The sequence below is a fragment of the Salvia hispanica genome, chromosome 4 (genome assembly GCF_023119035.1).
Source record: "Salvia hispanica cultivar TCC Black 2014 chromosome 4, UniMelb_Shisp_WGS_1.0, whole genome shotgun sequence".
NCBI classification, from domain to species: domain Eukaryota; kingdom Viridiplantae; phylum Streptophyta; class Magnoliopsida; order Lamiales; family Lamiaceae; genus Salvia; species Salvia hispanica.
The window spans coordinates 32,563,921-32,583,923 of record NC_062968.1 but is presented as its reverse complement, the minus strand read 5'-3'; the positions used below and the strand labels follow the sequence as shown (position 1 = coordinate 32,583,923).

Genomic DNA, 20,003 nt, shown 5'->3' with positions numbered 1-20,003 from the left:
ATTCGTCTACTTTGTTAACATTTATGATACTATGTAAATAAGTTAGCATTAATAAGAATATTTTATTTAAAAAATTAATGAGTATAGCTTTTTTTTTTCTATTTAAAATTTAAAATTTTTATTTTTCATAAAAAACAATATTATAAGTTACTGTTATACATTTTTTTGTCTTTTTCGTAAAATCAATAAATTTAAATTATGGTTGTATGTATATTCCATGTAGCTATATTTACCATGATATAACAATTTATTAGAATAAGATGCTTGGTTTAATTTTGTTTCAATCTTACCTACATAATTATTAAATAACACATTAACCCCACAATACTATTAATAAATTACAACTATAAATTACACAATAAAATAGAATTTTCTAAGTAATTTATTTATAAATATTTATAAAAAAATTACATTAACTTTAGAATTAAAATATATTTAAAATACTGCAATAATATATAACATAAATCAAAACTAAAATACTGTCAGTATTTAATTTGACATTTCCTTTATTTTATTAAAAATAAAAAATTTACAAACAATAATATGGAATAATTATGTAGATTACAAAAAAAAAGAATCTAATTATTTTTAAAATTTTATATAGTTAATATTTATTTTTTATAAAATATTAAATTTTTATCTCATTCACGATATCATACAATAAATTAACTGTAGCATAACTTTTCCCAAATTTTCCCCTCATGTTGCAGTTTGAAAGTTGTCAGAAAATCCTTTAGAATTCTCCCAAAAAATTGTCAGTAAAGCTTGTAAGTACTATATGTATGGATTAAAGTATGGAAATAAATATACATATTTTTAATTGTATGTCTTGCACATCTTTGCCAAAAAATTGACAATGACCAATTTAATTTCATTTGATTTAGTTTCTAATTCAATTAATTTATTACGATAATATTTTTTCTTCTTTTTATAACTTTAATTTGATTGGAATTAAAATTTGGAAAAACTATACATATTTTCAGTTGTTTGTTGCATATGTATGCTAACAAATGATTAAATGAAAAAAATGGTCTCAATTTTAAAGTTTAGGCTAAAAAAATGCTGTCGACATTTTCAGTCTTTTTTCTAACATACCGTATGAAATTGATTGGTAGTAGTTGAGACAACTTGATAGTCAAAAAAAAAATGAAATAAATAGGATGATTTACTTTAAGGAATGAAATATGCATTAATCATTGATAATATTTTCGGATTAAAAAATTATGCTACTCTTTCCTACTTTTTCCTCCCATCTCTCCTACTTTATCTTTCCTCTCTTACTTTTTCCTTTTTTCTCTTTCTTATTTTATTATTAATGAATTAATTAACTAAACACCACTATCTAAATTCTTGTGCCAAAATAGAAACGTCTCGCTTAGGTAGGGAAGAAGAGTGCATAAAATTATATTAAAATAACAACCCATTTGAATTTCAAATCACAATATGGGCGAATATATGAGAGAATATTGGTAGCAAACATTAGTCCACTTACAACTTTTTGCAACTAAATAGATACTCACAGGTTCTAAAACTCAAATTTCTTACCTAGATCAAAGTATAAATATCTAACATAAAATCAAAATTAATAAATACAAAAAAATTAAATAGTGTCATTTTGATTTTGTAATAGTTGCTCATCTCTAACTATTAAGAAGTGGAGCATGCACATCAGATAATCTACACTATATATAACTCCTTAACAATCTTTATTGAGCAGTTAATCTACACTATATAACTCCTTAATAATCTTTATTGTGCAATTAATCTAGAACATATATACGCAATCTTTAAATTTGTTTGGGTCCAAATTTATTTCTAGGGTTTGGTTCACACTATATATAACTCCTTAGAGCATCTCCACTCTTTTTTGGGGGAAAACACATTCTTTTTTAAGAGAGAAGACCCCCTCTTTTTTTTTTTTTTCGGGAAAAACCTGCTCTTTTTTTAGGAGGATATTTTTTGTTACATAGAAGTCGCTTATTTTTTGGGGGAAAATCTTATTATGTATAATTGGGTTTGATACTATATTCAAAAGTTGATTTGATGTCTATTTGATTGTAAGTTTTATCAGCCTTAAAGTAGTGTTACTCACTATTAACCAATAGTTTTAATGCATGAAAGTACTTTTGTCATATCATAATTATTTTATCTCCTAATCAATAACAATCCTGCAGTGTTTTAAAATATTTTAAAAATAAATAAATAAAATGAAAAGGTTGTAATGATAGTTGCCAGATAGCTTCCTCTCATTTCCTTCCTAAACCAAAATTTCAATTCAGAAGGGAAGTCTCTTAGAATTCTCCCAAAAAACTCAAGATTACTTTATTACACAAATGTTTATTTATTACAGCATAGAAAGAATATGTTTACTATTTGGTTAATAATTGAAGCAATAAAATCAGCGTTTTAACTACTGGGCCAATATAATTTATACTTGTGTCAAAAAGCTAATTATTAGGCTGATAGCTCACCTTTTTTTAATATTCATGTTAGAAGTAGAGAATAATAATCACACGCAATGAATAATCTAGATATATGTTCCATAAAGTATACATTATGTTTCATGATCGTTTTTAATATTTTAACATATGATAGGAAGAAATTTTATTAAAGTGGGTGCCAAAATGGGACAGCAAAAAATTGCGGCTTTATATAATAATAATAATAATAATAATAATAATAATAATAATAATAATAATAATAATAATAATAATAATAATAATAATAATAATAATAAAGTATTAATAATGTATAATATTTTAAAAATTATTAAAACTTGTTAAAAATAATAATTAGTTCTATTTTTTAAGAGTTTTCATATCTAAAAATATTACTCCGCATAAAATTGTTGAAGTAAAGTCATGGGTTCCAATAATCTAAATATATTTTTATTCATATTTAAATATTTTTAAATAATAATTTCTTGGTTATTATCAATAATCAATAATTTAAATAAAGTAGAATTAGAATGAAATGGCTATTAAAAAAAATGAAAATTATAAATAGAATTAGAATGGAGTCGCCATGTAACAACAATAACAATCAAAATAATTTATTTATTCAATTAAATCAGTCATTAACTCTTTAAGTTAGATAGATCGATTAGAAAAAAAATGAAGAACGGTTGTCTTCCTCGTCTAAAAAAAAAAAACCAGATCTGAACTTTTCTGCAGCTTCTACCTCTGGACTTCCCCCATATTCCTCCTCTATTCTTCACAACGATTCTTCTTATTCCTCTCTTGTTTACTTTCAAAGACTGAAGGATTTGGCGGGGGTTGACCGGTCAAATGTCAATTATTCAGTTCCAGATAGAACGACTGAACGACCACATCAAATGACCTTGTATTGCTGCTTCTTATTCTGAAATTTCCTCAATTTTTCTTCGTATAGTGTGTTGAAGATGTTGGAACTTGGAAGAGAATTATATCTATTTATACAATGTTCATGTAATGGGTGGAAAAATAAATAAATACATTAATGAAAAGAAACTATAATAGTGAAACATTATAATAAGAAAAATAAAATAGAGATCACAAACTTTAATTATCTGCAAAACATAAATGGTGAACATAAACAGTGAGATATTAGAAAGAAAACAAATTAGAAAGCTATAAAGAAAAGAGATAAAAAAGTAATCGTAAAATTGTAGAGAGAGAAAGAAGTACCTGGTTTATGGCTGTCTATCATGGAATTGATATTTATAGAGCAATTTCTAAATAAATTTTGGCTTTTTAAAATTCAAATTTCAAACTTTTGGCTCTGAGAAAGAATAACTTCCCTCCTACGTATTATTTTATCTCCAAGACTCCAATCCGTCATTTTTTGTTGGGAGAAACCTTGTTTTGTGCCATTTGATTTTGGCTCTATATTAAAAAATGATGATGTGACTTATTTGATTGATTGGATCTTTTATCAGCTTTAAAACAATAATTTACACTATTGACTGTTGGTTGCAATGCAATATTGACAGATAATTATTTTATCTATTAGTTAATAACAGTTACTGCTCTCTAAAATACAATTTAAAAAAAATGAAAAAAAAAACGTTATCACTTTTGATTTAGAATTGGCAGAGAACTTTTTAATTATTTCCCCCTAAGACTGAAAATTGAAAAAGGAGAGAAATCCCTTAAAATTCCCCCCAAAACAACTGAGCTTTTAAGATATTTTTTTTGTGAATAGACATATAGCGAATGTGATCTCAAATTGTAGAGGATGAAAAAAATATGAATTTTGGTATAATTTTTATTTATTTATTTCATTTAATATATAAAGATATTTGAATAATAAATAAAATATTTATTGACCTATGAAATTGTAACAAATGGCATAATCTCATTGGTCAATAAAATGAATGGAGAGAGAGTAATTGATATCTTATTTTTATTTGATGGTTTAAAAATTATGATTTGACTAATTGACATCTTTCTTGGGAGTGATTCTTCTGACCATTAGTTAACATATTGGTTGGATTTGGAGTATTATAAATGAGGGAAATTCCATCTGATTTCCCCCTAAATTTCCCTCCAAAAAAACTGTGGCTTTATATATTTATATACATTTAATTTTTCATGTCTAGTTAAGATTATAAATAATGTACTTTATTTTAGATATATCTTATAGTAAGACATGAATAAGAATTAAATTCTAGATTAATAATTCCTAAACTAAGATATTAAAGTTAATAAAGGATTTAATTATCCAGTCAATTAAATACCAACAAAATTTAATTAGTCTTAATCTGCCTTAAGGCTAAAGGATAATTAATGAAAAACCATAACCCTAATATCTAAGCGATAATTATGAACTAAAAGTTTATATATGGTCTCCATCGGTTGGACTGCCAAATTTTGTGAAGCTGATTTTCTAATATTATCGCCACCTACAGAGTAGGGACAATAATCCTACGAAAACAGTAAGTTCATAAGGGCGGACTTCTCACATAATAAATAGAATGAACTAGAAAGTGGTTCCCAATATTATCGCCACCTACAGAGTAGGGACAATAATCCTAAGGAACTACAGTTTCAGGGTTCAATCAGAATTTATGAGATAGCTTGGTTTTGTTATCAACACATGGACATTGTTATGGGAGTGTGTTGTAGAAATAAAATTCTGTAATGCTAAATCTGATGGTCGTGCTTAGGCAGCATTAGGCGTGTCAACCTCCAGAGGAGGAAGCTATTGATGCGTCGGTGTTGTGACCAGTAAAATTGTCAAAATTTTAATGCGTATTAACCTCCAGAGGAGGATACAATTTATTAATTTTGCTGTTGTAAGATTTTGAAAAGTTTTATGGTTAATCTACTCAATTCCTTACATAAGCTTATGACAAAAAGTAAATTCTTCTGTTTGCAGTGCAATAAAATTCGTCAAGATGTCTTTTAATCCTCTTTCTGCCATTCTCAAAGAAAACAAACCCGAGGGCCAAAATTACATAGAATGGAAACAAAACTTGGATATCGTTCTCACAGCCGAAGAGTACAAGTTTGTGCTCACTACTCCACGCCCAGCTGTGCCGGCAGCCAATGCCGCGCAAGCACTGGGAGATGCGTATAGACGGTGGCATAAGGCGAATGAGATGGCTAAGTGCTATATGTTGGCTTCTATGTCATCAGTACTCAAGCATCAACATTCTGCCATGGAAACTGCCGCCGAGATCATGACGAATCTCGCAAATGTTTTTGGTACTCAGAATCGAACGGCTAAGTCTCAAGCCTTTCGGAGTATCATGACGAAGTCTATGAAGGAAGGATCGTCTGTGAGGCAACACGTCCTCGAGATGATGAGCCACCTCAACCAGATTGAGGTTTTGGGAGGGACGATCGATCCCGAGTCCCAGGTTACTATAATCCTTCAAAGTCTTCCCCCTAGCTTCCAACAGTTCAAGCTCAATTTCGAGATGAACAAGCGGAATTACACCTTGGCAGAGCTGCTGACTGAACTTCAGTCGGCGGAGGACCTTATGGTTCAAGCTAAGGTAGCTATGCTGAGTTTGACGCCTAATTCCTCTGGCTCTAAGCCTAGAAAAGGAAAGAAAAAGGCACCGAACCCAGTGGCAGCTAAGAATGCTAAGGGAAAGAAGAAACAACGGGGTGACAAGAAGCCTACTGGAAAGTGCTTCAAATGTGGAGAGAAGGGTCATTGGAAGCCAAATTGTCCTAAGAAGGGCAAGGCTACAGGTATGCACCATGCTCTAGTAGTCGAGTCATGTTTGGCTTCGACATCTACTCATACTTGGGTTATTGATACTGGAGCAACTGATCATATATGTTTTGATCCTGACTTAATGCATGTGACAAGACGGTTACATGATCGTGAGATCGAAGTCCAGCTGAGCGACGCTACGAAAGTGGCGGCCGTTGCAGTGGGAGACGTTTATTTGCGTTTTTCTAGTGATAGATTTTTTATTTTGAAGAATGTTTTGTTGATACCTTCTTTTAGAAGAAATTTAATTTCAGTTTCTAAATTGTCTTTTGATGGATATTCGATTTCTTTTAATGACAATTGCGTTATTAAGAAAGATGGTTCTTATATCTGTCGTGGTATCATGGAAAACAATCTGTACACAATCACTTCTACACAATTTAATCAACGTAAATCAGAACTCAATGCTACATCGAAAATTTCTAAGAAAAGAAAAGAACCTTCAAGTTCAATGAATGAAACGTACTTATGGCACCTTAGACTTGGTCATGCCAACGAAAGAAGAATTCATGTGATGGATGATCAAGATCTTATCAAAGGTCTTGAGAAAGAATCATTTTCGAAGTGTGAATCCTGTCTCGAAGGCAAGATGACTAAGAGACCATTTAGGTCAAAGGAGAATAGGGCCAAGGAAGTACTTGAGCTCATTCATACTGATGTGTGTGGACCAATGTCAACCGAGGCAAGGGGCGGTTTTCGATATTTCGTCACCTTCACAGATGACTACTCGAAAATCGGATACATCTATTTGATGCGCTACAAGTCTGAAACTTTTGACAAGATCAAGGAGTTTAAGGCTAAAGTAGAGACGCATCATGGTAAGAGTATCAAATACCTGCGATCTGATCGCGGAGCCGAATACCTAAGTGCCGAGTTTTTGGACTACTTATCAGTGGCGGGAATACAATCCCAAACGACTGCGCCGGGCACACCCCAGCAGAATGGCGTAGCTGAAAGAAGGAACATGACCTTATTAAATATGGTCCGCTCGATGATGAGTATGCACAGTTACCTATTTCGTTTTGGGGGCATGCTTTGCCATCAACAAACTATCTCTTAGACAACTTACCTTCTAAATCAGTTCCTACTACCCCATATGAGTTGTGCAATGGGCGAAAGCCCAATCTGGAACATCTCAGAGTGTGGGGGTGTCCGGCCCATGTATTGGAAATGGATCCAACTAAGCTGGAATCTAGGACGGAGGTTTGTATGTTTATAGGATACCCTAGAGGAACGAAAGCTTATGAATTCTATAGTCTCCGAGATCATAAAGTAATTGTGAGCACTCATGCCACATTCTTAGAGGAAGACTTTGTAATGAATCATAAGTCCAGCAGTGAGATAGCTCTAGAAGAGCTGACTCAAGTCACGACTTCCATTAACCAAGAACAATTACCTAGTGTAACAACAATTCCAGAAATTTCAACTAATACTCCAGATGTTGTAGTGCCGCGTCGCAGTGGGAGGGTCTCTCACGAGCCCGAAAGATACATTGGTTTGGGAGAGTGTATGGATCACTCCTCGGACAACAATGTACTTGATCCCTGGAATCTTGCAGAGGCGCAGGCAGATGTCGATCATTGCGAATGGGTGAAAGCAATGGATTCGGAACTACAATCTATGGTAGACAAAGACGTCTACGATTTGTCTGTCCTACCCGAAGGCTGTACTGCCATTGAGAGTAAGTGGATATACAAACGTAAACGTGGACCCGATGGACGAGTTAAAGTCTTCAAGGCAAGACTAGTGGCTAAGGGGTATACCCAAAAGGAAGGCATCGATTACGATGAGACCTTCTCCCCAGTGGCTATGCTCAAATCGATCCGTATACTTTTGTCTATAGCAGCTTACATGGTTTGGGAAGTATGGCAGATGGACGTTAAGACTGCGTTTTTAAACGGGAGTCTTGAGGAGACAATCTACATGGAACAACCCGAAGGCTATGTAGTAAAGGGCAAGGAACACATGGTTTGGAAGCTTAAGAAGGCCATTTATGGCCTCAAGCAAGCATCTAGATCATGGAACCAGTGTTTCGATCAAACCGTTCAAAAGTTTGGATTCGAAAAATGCCCTAATGAAAGCTGCGTGTATAAGAAGGTTGAGAAAGGAAATGTTGTGTTCTTAGTTCTATATGTAGATGACATTCTTCTAATTGGAAACAATAAAAAGATGTTGTCATCGGTGCGAACTTGGTTGTCCAGCCAGTTCGAGATGAAAGATATGGGTGATGCGGGACACATTCTCGGTATCAAGGTTCTAAGGAACCGTGCAAAGAGAATGTTGTGCTTATCCCAAGAATCTTACATCGATACAGTACTTAGACGTTTTAGCATGCAAGATGCCAAGAAAGGTTTCCTACCTTTTAGACATGGCATCCATTTATCTCAAGAGATGTGTCCTAAGACAACATCTGAGATAGCAGAGATGAGAAGAATACCATATGCCTCGGCAGTTGGTAGTCTCATGTATGCTATGCTTTGTACTAGACCTGATATTTGCTTTGCTGTTGGCATGGTAGCAAGATATCAATCAAATCCCGGCCAAGGACATTGGACTGCCGTAAAGAACATACTCAAGTACCTTAATCGGACTAAGCACTATGTTTTAGTTTACAATGCAGCCGAGCTCTGTCCTTTAGGATATACAGATTCAGATTTTCAAGCTGATGTAGATTCAAGAAAATCAACTTCCGAATATGTGTGAAGGCGAGCAAGCACATAGAGATGAAGTATCATATCATTCGAGATATAGTGCAGAGAGGAGACATAAAAGTGGTCAAGATTGAGTCAGAAAACAACCTGGCAGATCCTTTCACGAAGGCATTAGCGGTAAAGCCGTTTGAAAGCCATGTTGAAGGAATGGGAGTTCGACTAATTCAAGACCTCAATCCGCTTTCAGTATAAGTGGGAGAATTATTAGACGTTAGCACATTTTGTATACTCGAAAGTGTTTTGAGTATAAGTGGGAGATTGTTAGAGTTTGTATACTAAAAATCACGTTTCGAGTGATTGAATACTGTAAAACTCTTATTTTATTTTCCAATGAATAAAACAGATTATTTTTGTCATAATGTTGTTATGTTTTACATTTAATGGATGTTAATGCATGTTTAATTAAGTTAACTTAACAAAGTCTAAGTCTTTGTTTTAGTAGGCCGGTTGTGGGCGTTGTCCACTTTAAGGTAACACGGTCAGTTCTAAACAAAGAAAAAGATAAATTTCACAACCTAGTTGGAATTTGACTATCCATCGAGAAAGGTTGCAATGTCAGTCCGCATATTTCTAAGCCTTACTGAAATAAGATGACATTGGTGTGGTATAGCACTGAACGGATCTAACAGCAAGACTTGCCCTTATGCTATCTACTGAAAGGCGAAGTCTTGATAAATATTTGTTTCTTAATCAATGTAGGTTAGCATTGAGCATACGGTATTGATTATGCATTACTTTGACTTATCAAATGGTGCGGGTTTTTCGTAACCCAATGATCCTGATATATTGGGTAGTGGTGATCAATATCTAGCGGTGTTAGGATTGCTATTATATTGAATCGTGCGCGAGCTGAGTCTCGTTTGATAATGTCCTCAAGAGGAGCTCGAACAAGGTTTTATTATTCGGAAAACTGGCCAGTTGGAGTTTTATTACTCTATGAATAATAAATAAATGTTTCTTGCTAAGTCCACTCTTGGAATTAATAAGATGTTAATTAATTAAGTCCATAGCAGACATTAATTAATTAATGGACATTTATATCTTAAGCGCGAGAAATAAATAATAAACAAAGTGGAAACTCGGATTACTTATAATTTCGGATTTGGATGTGGAGAGTTCAACATTACTTCTGTAGTGGCTGCTCGTAATATTCCAATATAAGCTTGTATTAAATTGTAGGTTCAATTTAATTAGTAAAAAGCTAATTGAGGGAGCCCATATCCAAAACCTTCCATAGATCCCTGTCTGGGCCCAAAAGGAACTTAATATAAATAGGAGAATAAAGGAGACAGAATGATTCATTAATTTCTCTACAAAATTTCGTTCCTTTCTCTCTACAGAAGGAAGCGAATTTTTCTTGATTTTCTCCTCCGTGAGAATATCAGCTCTCCCTCCGTGAGGAATTTTTCTATCTTCTTTATTCGAGTCCTAGTATTTTGATAAGATCAGCCCACCCTGATATCGAGATACAGTTCGGGAACCAGAGAGAAGATCCGTGGTCTAGTATTGAAGATCATCACGTGGAGAAGGCACGATCAATCGACGATTCTTTGGAGAATCAAATCGGTAACTCTAAACCATAGAATTCATGTTTTAGGATTTATTTTCTTTGAGCATGAATTATTTGCGTTCTAGCATGCAATTATCTGTTTAACATGTGAATTGATTAATCGCATAATCGGTCAAATAGATCCGTATCTGATTTATTTGTTTTGTACAAATCTTCCGCTGTGCAAGGAGCGCCCGAATCATGTTTATTAGTTGTCATTTTATGTTGATTTATTATTTGAATAATCATTACATATAATGATGACAATTTGATTGGGATTGTTGTTTACGTATTTTATGTACGTGAATTTGTTTCAATTGTTTCCTAATGGAGAATCAAATCGTTCTCTTCATGATTTTGCGGAGATTTCCGCAAGGAATCTGACCAGCGCGTCGTGGCTGAGACTGGGTGAACTCCAGCAGCTATGGCGAGGGCAACTAACGACGCAGCTGCACAGATAGCAGCGGCGATCTGCCATCGAGACAACAGGTTTCCGGCGGCGACAGTTTTACGAGTGGGAGCCCTTCATGGGCAGTTTCCGGGCTCGGAGGAAGCTGTTGTCACAGCGGCTGCGAAGGCGACGTCGCAGCAGCGACGAGCAGAAACGCAGAGCGCCGGAGAGGAAGCAGCAGCGGTGTGCAGCGGGTGCGACGACGCAGCGACAGCAGCGTCGGCATCGTGCAGTGCAGCACCGGCAGAGCGACGACGATGCATCAGCGTCGGAGGCGTCAGGCTCGTCGAGCTCGCGAGACGAGTGGGAGCCCAGCAGCGGCTGCGGTTCAGTGGGAGTACGACAACGCAAGATTAGGGTTTCCCTATGCGTAACGTCGTTTTGTCTCGTCTCGTGACTTCACTTTCCAAAATTAAATTAGGGTTTCCTAACCCTTAATTAATTTTGGAAATAATTCAAGATTATTTTGGAAATTAGATTTGAATATATCTTGTAGATTTTATATATTATATATGATTTGATTTTGTATTAAATCATGGATTAATTATAGATTTTATCCTTATTTTATGGATTTGTAGGGATTTAATTCCTAGATGAATCCTAGTTAAATTTGGATAATGACAATTTAATTTTTATTTATATCCTATGGATTAATGTGGATTTATCCCTAGACAAATCCTAGTTGGATTTAGATAAATATAATATTATTTTATTCTTATCCTATGAGTTTATATGAATTTATTCATTGATAAATTCTAGATGGATTTGAATAATGATAATATAATATTTTATTCTTATCTTATAGATTTATCCTTATCCTTTGGATTTATATCCTAGATAGATTAGGATAAAGATGATATATAAGAAATCCTTATTTAATTGGATTTAGATAAATTTATTTATCTAAGAAATCCTAAGAAATGTTTGATATATTCTGGATGTCTATTCTAAATAGAATTAGATTTGTATAAATCTTGGTTGATAGGATTTTATTTTTATCTTATGGATAATGGTGGAATTGTTTCTATCTAGTAATATCCTAGTACGATTTAAATAATGATAATCATAGATCAACGTTATCTTGAATTGTAGGATATGATTTTATCGAAATAAAATCTAGAATAATCCTAAATGGGTTTAGATAGTACATACTATCTTGATAAATCCTAAATGAATTGGATAAACATTATCCAAGATAAAACTTAATTATTTAATTGATTCTCCCTTGACTAGATTAAATAATTATCGTTAATTATCCTGAGTGTTTAAAATGTCATGCATTAAATAGATTTATCTGTTTATTTGGTGTTTATCTATTTTAAGTGGATTATCTGCTTTATCTGCTTATGTGATAATTATGCAAAAACCATACAAAATGTCTAAGTGATGATTACAACAAGTGCGTTGTATACGGTCTCCATCGGTTGGACTGCCAAATTTTGTGAAGCTAATTTTCTAATATTATCGCCACCTACAGAGTAGGGACAATAATCCTACGAAAATAACAAGTTCATAAGGGCGGACTTCTCACATAATAAATAGAATGAACTAGAAAGTGGTTCCCAATATTATTGCCACCTGCAGAGTGGGGACAATAATCCTAAGGAACTGCGAGTTTCAGGGTTCAATCAGAATTTATGAGATAGCTTGGTTTTGTTGTCAGCACATGAACATTATTATGAGAGTGTGTTGTAGAAATAAAATTCTGTAATGCTAAATCTGATAGTCGTGCTTAGGCAACATTAGGCGCATTAACCTCCAGAGGAGGATGCAATTGATGTGTCGGTGTTGTGACCAGTAAAATTGTTAAAATTTTAATGCGTATTAACCTCCAGAGGAGGATATAATTTATTAATTTTGCTGTTGTAAGATACATAATTGTTTTGTGGTTATTTGTGATTATGTATTGAGCATGAGTATGTGATAATAAGTTTCTTTGCCAAATCTTCATTATGTCATTTAATATTTGTCTGCGATCCTTAAAGAAAGAAAACTCGAATGCCTAAATTATGTAGACCGGAAACGAAAATGGATAAAATTCTCATCGCTGAAAGCTTGGAGTTTATACTCAATGATTCATGTCCTCCATTTCCTCGACATAATTCCACGAAGAATGTTCGAGAATACATTATGCATGTACTTGACAAGCTATTTGAGGAATAAGGTCAAGCTATTTTCCTTTAAGTAGCTCGACAAATCTTGGTTAATGACGATGAAAGATGGTTATCAATAGAATCTGTTAAGATGATTCGATTGGAGTATCCTAAAGTGACAGAATGTTTTGAGGATCTTTTGATCACTCAAATAGTTTCTGACATAAGTCATCTCCTAAAGTAACAAGAAATGACTATAAGAAGGTTTAACTGAAAAGTAGAAAATCTTCAGAATAATAGTCGTTGTGTTACTATTAGAGGAAAGTAACATGATAGATGACGAATTCATAAAGGCTGCATTTTTCTTAAGTCCTAGTTCATTTGAACAAAAGACTAGATATGGAAATGGGAGAGCCTGGATTGTCATCGAAGTTTGTTTAAAGCGAGAAAAGATGTTTTGTGAGTTGGATTGACCTATTTTATAGAAGGACAATGACTTACATGACAATGCAACTTCTAAGTAAGAGATCTTGATCCAGTTAGGTTTTTGTTGCAGTGGGAGCTATTAATGCTCAACTATTGTTTTATGGTTGATGCTTAAGGCATCATAGTATTAAAATAATATAAGTGCGACAAGGTTGAGTATTCAAAAACACATCAACTTCTTAATCATTGAATGATAAAGTATTTATGGCTCTTAGCCTTAAGGCCAAGAAAATACTTAGAAATTGTTCGAACTGATCTAGACTATCAAGATTTTAACATTTCGTTAAATAGCTTGACAGTTGAGAAAGTCTGTTTAATGCACTATGAGTTAGAATCATTTGATTTTTCAAGAGATTCAGAATACTTATAGAAGTGCAACATAGAAAGACTAGCAAGTCTTAATGGTTTACACCATAAGGAGACGAGCAAAGGGTTATGATCAGTAGTGGGAGTCTAATCTCCATTAACGAATCCAAGCATTCATCTAATGAATGGGATAGTTATGTAAGAAGGAATCTAAGTCTTTCTAAGACAAGTTTGATTAAGTGATGAGTTGTACTCATTAAAATCTTATCATTGATGGGATAAACATTAAAGAAACTACCAACATCAGTACCTTCTACAAAACACGAGTTGTGGACTAGAGCGACTCTAGTCTAGCACATCTCAAGGTGTAATGTTGTTCCAACACGTGTTGGAAAAGTGTCCAAGAAATTGGAGTTGAGTACTGAGGCATGTTTTAAGGTTTGTCCCAAATGATGTAAGGTTATAAGTTCTGTAATCTTCAAAGATATAATTCTTGTATGAAGATCAAGAGATGAACTACAAGCCTAACAGCGTGATAACTCTCAAAATAAAGAGAGAGATATCAGATTTTCCACATTACCAAGAAGTCATACCATTAGAAACTTTTGCACTAATAAAATCAACTTCAGTACCTAAGATTGTAAGAACCATATCGTAGTGGGAGCGTTCCACTGGAACACAACAAGTTCTTGGGTCTAAGAGTGTCGTAAGACTCGGTCTTAGATTAACTTGAACATAATCCCTTTAACTACAATGTAGTATTGGTTAATTTGGATAATCATCTTTGAAAAGGTGATAGATTCCATATTACAATCTAAGATAGACAACATGTTTTACAAGACTTGCAATACTACCTACAGGCTGTGTCAGTCAGTGGGAGCAAGTATCTTTGCAAGTGTAAATGTGGATCTCAAATGGCTAGACAATGACAATGGGTTATGCCCAAAGAGAATTATCTTCTCGCTATCGTTGTGCCAGGATTTATTCGATCATATTGTCTATTAGAACTTACATAAATTAGAATGTATGTATTATGATTGTCAAGACAGCCTTCTATAAATAGAAGTCTTGAGGAAATCATCTACTAGAACATTCTAATGGAATATGTAATTAAGGGCAAGAAACGCATGATTTGAAGCTTATAAAGACCTTCATGGTCTTAGGCAAACATCTAAATCAGAGTATATGTGTTTTATCAAAATTGTCAAATATCTGGAATTTGACTTTTGCCCATAGCAGTGCTGTAAGCACAAGGAAGTTGAAAGTGCATTACATATGGTATTATTGGTACTCTACGATGATGAAATCTACAAAAGTTGCAAACAACTAAGATTGGCATCTGGCGTAGGAAACTGGTTGTCTACCCAGTTTAAGATAAATGATTTAAGAGAAACTAATTACATTCTTAGCATCTAAGTCCTTTTAAGATCGCTAGAAAGAATGTTGAGATTCTCTTAGGAATCCTATATCTACACATTGCTTGGAACATTTAAGCATTAGAAATTCCATGAAAAGGTTTATACCTCTCAAGATGGAATTGTCTTGTCTCTAGTCAAGTGTCGTTTGACGCTTAGTGAGATCAAGAATTATGAGACTAGTTTCGGAGATAGTTGTCTCATGTATGCTATAATGTGTACTAAGTTTGATATTAGTTGTGCTTATGCATAGCAAGTATATATCATATTAACCATGGCAAAGGATTTTGATTGAGGTAATGAATATACCCTAGTGCTTGAGAAAGACTAGTAACTATATTCTAGTTTACCAGTCATTCATGTAATGTCCTTGGGGTTACACTGTCTTAGTTTTATGACTAATCAGTGATCGAGTAAGTCATCCTCTAAATATGTGTTTACCTTAGGAATATCTTCCTAATAGCTTTAATCGTAAGTTTGAGTATGCCTATGAGTATTATTTTTTTTATTACTCTAGTAAAGGCTAACTCAAGGGACACACGAGTTTATTAAGCTAAGCAATCACATATGGGGATGAAATTAATTAAAGATCAAGTACGCAGCAAAGACATTATGGTGAAAAAGATATTATCAGAGAACAACCAAGCAGATTTTTCTTTCACCTTGTGAAATGAATGGTGGTTCGATATATCTAGTACAAATACCTGCTTTGTGTATAAGTGGGAGAGTTTTTGGCAGTGGGTATACTCGAAAGCATGTTTTGAGTATAAGTGGGAGATTGTTAGGTTTGGTATACTGAAAAGCATGTTTCGAGCAAGTTTCGCTCGAATAGAATCTTGCTTGTATACGTAAAACTCTATAATCCACTTTTAACCCGATTCAGTATTATTCGAGCAGTTTTGCACGAATAGAATCAGTATATTATTACATTGTGTTTGCTTGTGCATTTATAAGATGTTTTATAAACATTTAAATGTATAAGAAGCAAACAAAGTCTAAGTCTTTTGCTTAGTAGACCGGTTGTGGGCGTCGTCCACTTTAAGGTAACACGGTCAGATCTATGCAATGCTTTGCAAAAGAAAAAGAAGAATTTCACAACCTAGATAGGCTTAGACTATCTATCGTGAAAGGTTGCAATGTCAGTCCGCATATTTCTAAGCCTTACTGAAATAAGATGACATTGGTGTGGTATAGCACTGAACGGATCTAACAGCAAGACGTGTCTTTATGCTATCTACTGAAAGACTAGGTCTTGATAAAATACTATTTCTTAATCTACATATGTTAGCATTGAGCATACGGTATTGATTATGCACTACTTTGACTTATCAAATGGTGTGGGTTTTTCGCAACCCAATAATCCTGATATATTGGGTAGTGGTGATTAATATCTAGCGGTGCTAGGATTGCTATTACGTTGAAACGTGCGCGAGGTGAGTCTCGTTTGATAATATCCTCAAGAGGAGCTTGAACAAGGTTTTATCCAGTTGGAGTTTTATCGCTCTATGAATAATAAATAAATGTTTCTTGCTAAGTCCACTCTTGGAATGAATAAGATATTAATTAATTAAGTCCATAGCAGACATTAATTAATTAATGGACATTTATATGTTAAGCGCGGGAAATAAATAATAAACAAAGTGGAAACCCGGATTACTTGTAATTTCGGATTTGGATGGGGAGAGTTCAATATTACTTCTGTAGTGGCTGCTCGTAATATTCCAATGTAAGCTTGTATTAAATTGTGGGTTCAATTTAATTAGTAAAAAGCTAATTGGGGGAGCCCATATCCAAAACCTTCCATAGATCCCTGTCTGGGCCCAAAAGGAACTTAATATAAATAGGAGAATAAAGGAGACATAAATCATTCATTATTATTACTCATAATTTTCGTCCCCCTCTACCTAGAGGAGTTCGAATTTCTCTCCTAATTGGAGAAGGATTTCTTCTGTCTTCTTTATTCGAGTCCTAGTATTTTGATAAGATCAGCCCACCCTGATATCGAGATACAGTTCGGGAACCAGAGAGAAGATCCGTGGTCTAGTATTGAAGATCATCGTGGAGAAGGCGCGAGCAATCGACGATTCTTTGGAGAATCAAATCGGTAACTCTAAACCGTAGAATTCATGTTTTAGGATTTACTTTCTTTGAGCATGAATTATTTGCGTTCTAGCATGCAATTATCTGTTTAACATGTGAATTGATTAATTGCATAATCGGTCAAATAGATCCTTATCTGATTTATTTGTTTTGTACAAGTCTTCCGCTGTGCAAGGGGCTCCAAAGTGTAGGTTGGTGAGGGAGCTAGTGCTCTTTCTATAGAGCAGCTGCGCGGGATCCAGAAGATAACAGATCAAGGAGCTCAGCAGCTAGCAGTGGATATCGAGTACTTGAGCAACGTGCTGTCAGCTCTATCGATGCCAACACCACCAGTTCTTGCCACGTTTCACACATGCTTCTCAGCACCAAGGGATTAGCTCAAGGATGTTGTCAAATCGGATTTAGGAAATCAGCTAGATCTTCCCACAGCTAACCTTGTGTGTAAGATGCGAGGAGTCAGGCTTGATTAGGGCCTATCTCCCAGCTCGCTTCAGCGATGAACTCATCTCCCTCCCAAATCCTATACAAATATTCGTATTTGTAGTGTACTGGAAAAATGGAAAATGAGATTGTAAAAATGCCAATATTGTGGTAGCTTCGTCGAAAATAAGTTTTTTTTTTTTTTTTTTTTTGTTCAGAGAGAGAGATTGATAGGGTTGAGAAATGGTATTTACTATATTTAGAATATCGATGCCAACACCACCAGTTCTTGCCACGTTTCACACATGCTTCTCAGCACCAAGGGATTAGCTCAAGGATGTTGTCAAATCGGATTTAGGAAATCAGCTAGATCTTCCCACAGCTAACCTTGTGTGTAAGATGCGAGGAGTCAGGCTTGATTAGGGCCTATCTCCCAGCTCGCTTCAGCGATGAACTCATCTCCCTCCCAAATCCTATACAAATATTCGTATTTGTAGTGTACTGGAAAAATGGAAAATGAGATTGTAAAAATGCCAATATTGTGGTAGCTTCGTCGAAAATAAGTTTTTTTTTTTGTTTTTTTTTTTTTTTTTTTGTTCAGAGAGAGAGATTGATAGGGTTGAGAAATGGTATTTACTATATTTAGAAATCAAAATTTGAATATGGTGAATTGTTGTTAGTCTGTTATATACTCCGTAAATTCCTTATTGGCCTAATATAGTAGTGGTAGTAGTTAGTTCGTTGGAGGTAATGGTTAAAAGAATAAAAGTTAAATCAGAATAACTGCATTGTTGCAATGGCTTCGAAATAAAAATAAAAAAAAGTTCTACCATGAGTTATATTGTAAGTGCAAATCTTGACTCTTAAAATCAGTATATTTCGAATCGTCTTACGTGTGATTATTGAGCCAGATAATATTTTGAATATTTATATTTTCGTTCAACATGAAAATGATTCATTTCCTTATTTTCTATACTGAGTACTACCATTTCGCAGCAGTATTAAATTAATTCAAGTAATCATGCAGTCCAGAGGCCGGGAGATTAAAGATCTTTGTTAAAAAGTAAAATGAGGAAAATAAAACTCAAGAGCTCTTGAAGACTACATTGTGATTGATTTGAATTGTTCTTTGTGATACATTGTACATGGTTTTGATCTATGAAGGCCAGATTTAAATACAGAAACGGAACACGGTCATACGTAAGGCATTTTAGGTCATAGTTAGTTTATTTTTAGGTCATGAAAACAAAACATGACCTAAAATGATCTTAACATGACATAAACCCAAATCTTATAATATGACTTAAAACTACTTAATTATGACCTTCCGTGTTTTGGGTTAATTATTGACTAAGGATCATCTAATCCTAGGGCCAAGATTTGGGCTGCATTTCTGGATTTAAATGCATTCAATATTTTAAATTAGTAATACAAAAGTTTTAAATTTAAATAAATAATACTCCATCTGTCCCAGTTTTGGAGTCACATTTTGCCATAAAAGTCCGTCCCAATTTTAGAGTCACATTTTGCCATAAAAGTAAAATGCGAAAAATAAAACTCAAGAGCTCTTGAAGACTACATTGTGATTGATTTGAATTGTTCTTTGTGATACATTGTACATGGTTTTGATCATGAAGACCAGATTTAAATACAGAAACGGAACACGACCATAATGAAGAGGAGAGTCCCCTTTACATTATTCGCTTTTTTACTTTATTTTTTTTCCACTCTAGCTATTTATTTTTATTTTTCTAAAACATGTGTGGAAAAACAAACGTTTCACATTTAATGGGACAGAGGGAGTAGTTATTTTGTGAAATTTGATAATGCTAAAGAAGTAAATATGTTATAATATTTGTATATAAATTTTGAAAAAATCATTGTTTGCATCTCTAGCTTATAGTACTCATACTTTCTTGCATATCACAATCTCTCTTGCAGTTTCTATTTTTATTGTCGTACCAACACTGAAGAATACCCAATTGTAGTACTAGTTGAAGAGTGCAAATTAAACATTTCATTAAATTAAAGAGTAGAGGTCAATTATGACCGAAATATCAATTTAATCCAAAACATTCACTTTTTGAAAAACAGGTCCATAACAAATACAAATATTGCCAAAGTAGTCCTTTTTTAACGATTCCGTTAAAAAATTAACGATCAATACTAATTAACCACATTTAGACCTAATTAGAATATTAATCTATAATTAAGTAAAAAAATAAAATTAAAAATTTAAAAAGTTAAAAAACTATTCACCTTCTT

At 33.8% G+C, this 20,003-nt stretch overlaps 1 protein-coding gene across 1 annotated transcript in view; it reads left to right on the top strand.

Moving 5' to 3' along the window:
- The first annotated feature begins 10,891 nt into the window (after positions 1-10,891).
- LOC125220921 (K(+) efflux antiporter 2, chloroplastic-like) overlaps positions 10,892-20,003 on the top strand; it is a 12,253-nt gene continuing 3,141 nt past the window's right edge. The window contains exon 1 of the mRNA XM_048123052.1: positions 10,892-11,101. Coding sequence (XP_047979009.1) covers positions 10,892-11,101 — 210 coding nt within the window. The remainder of the gene's footprint in view (positions 11,102-20,003) is intronic.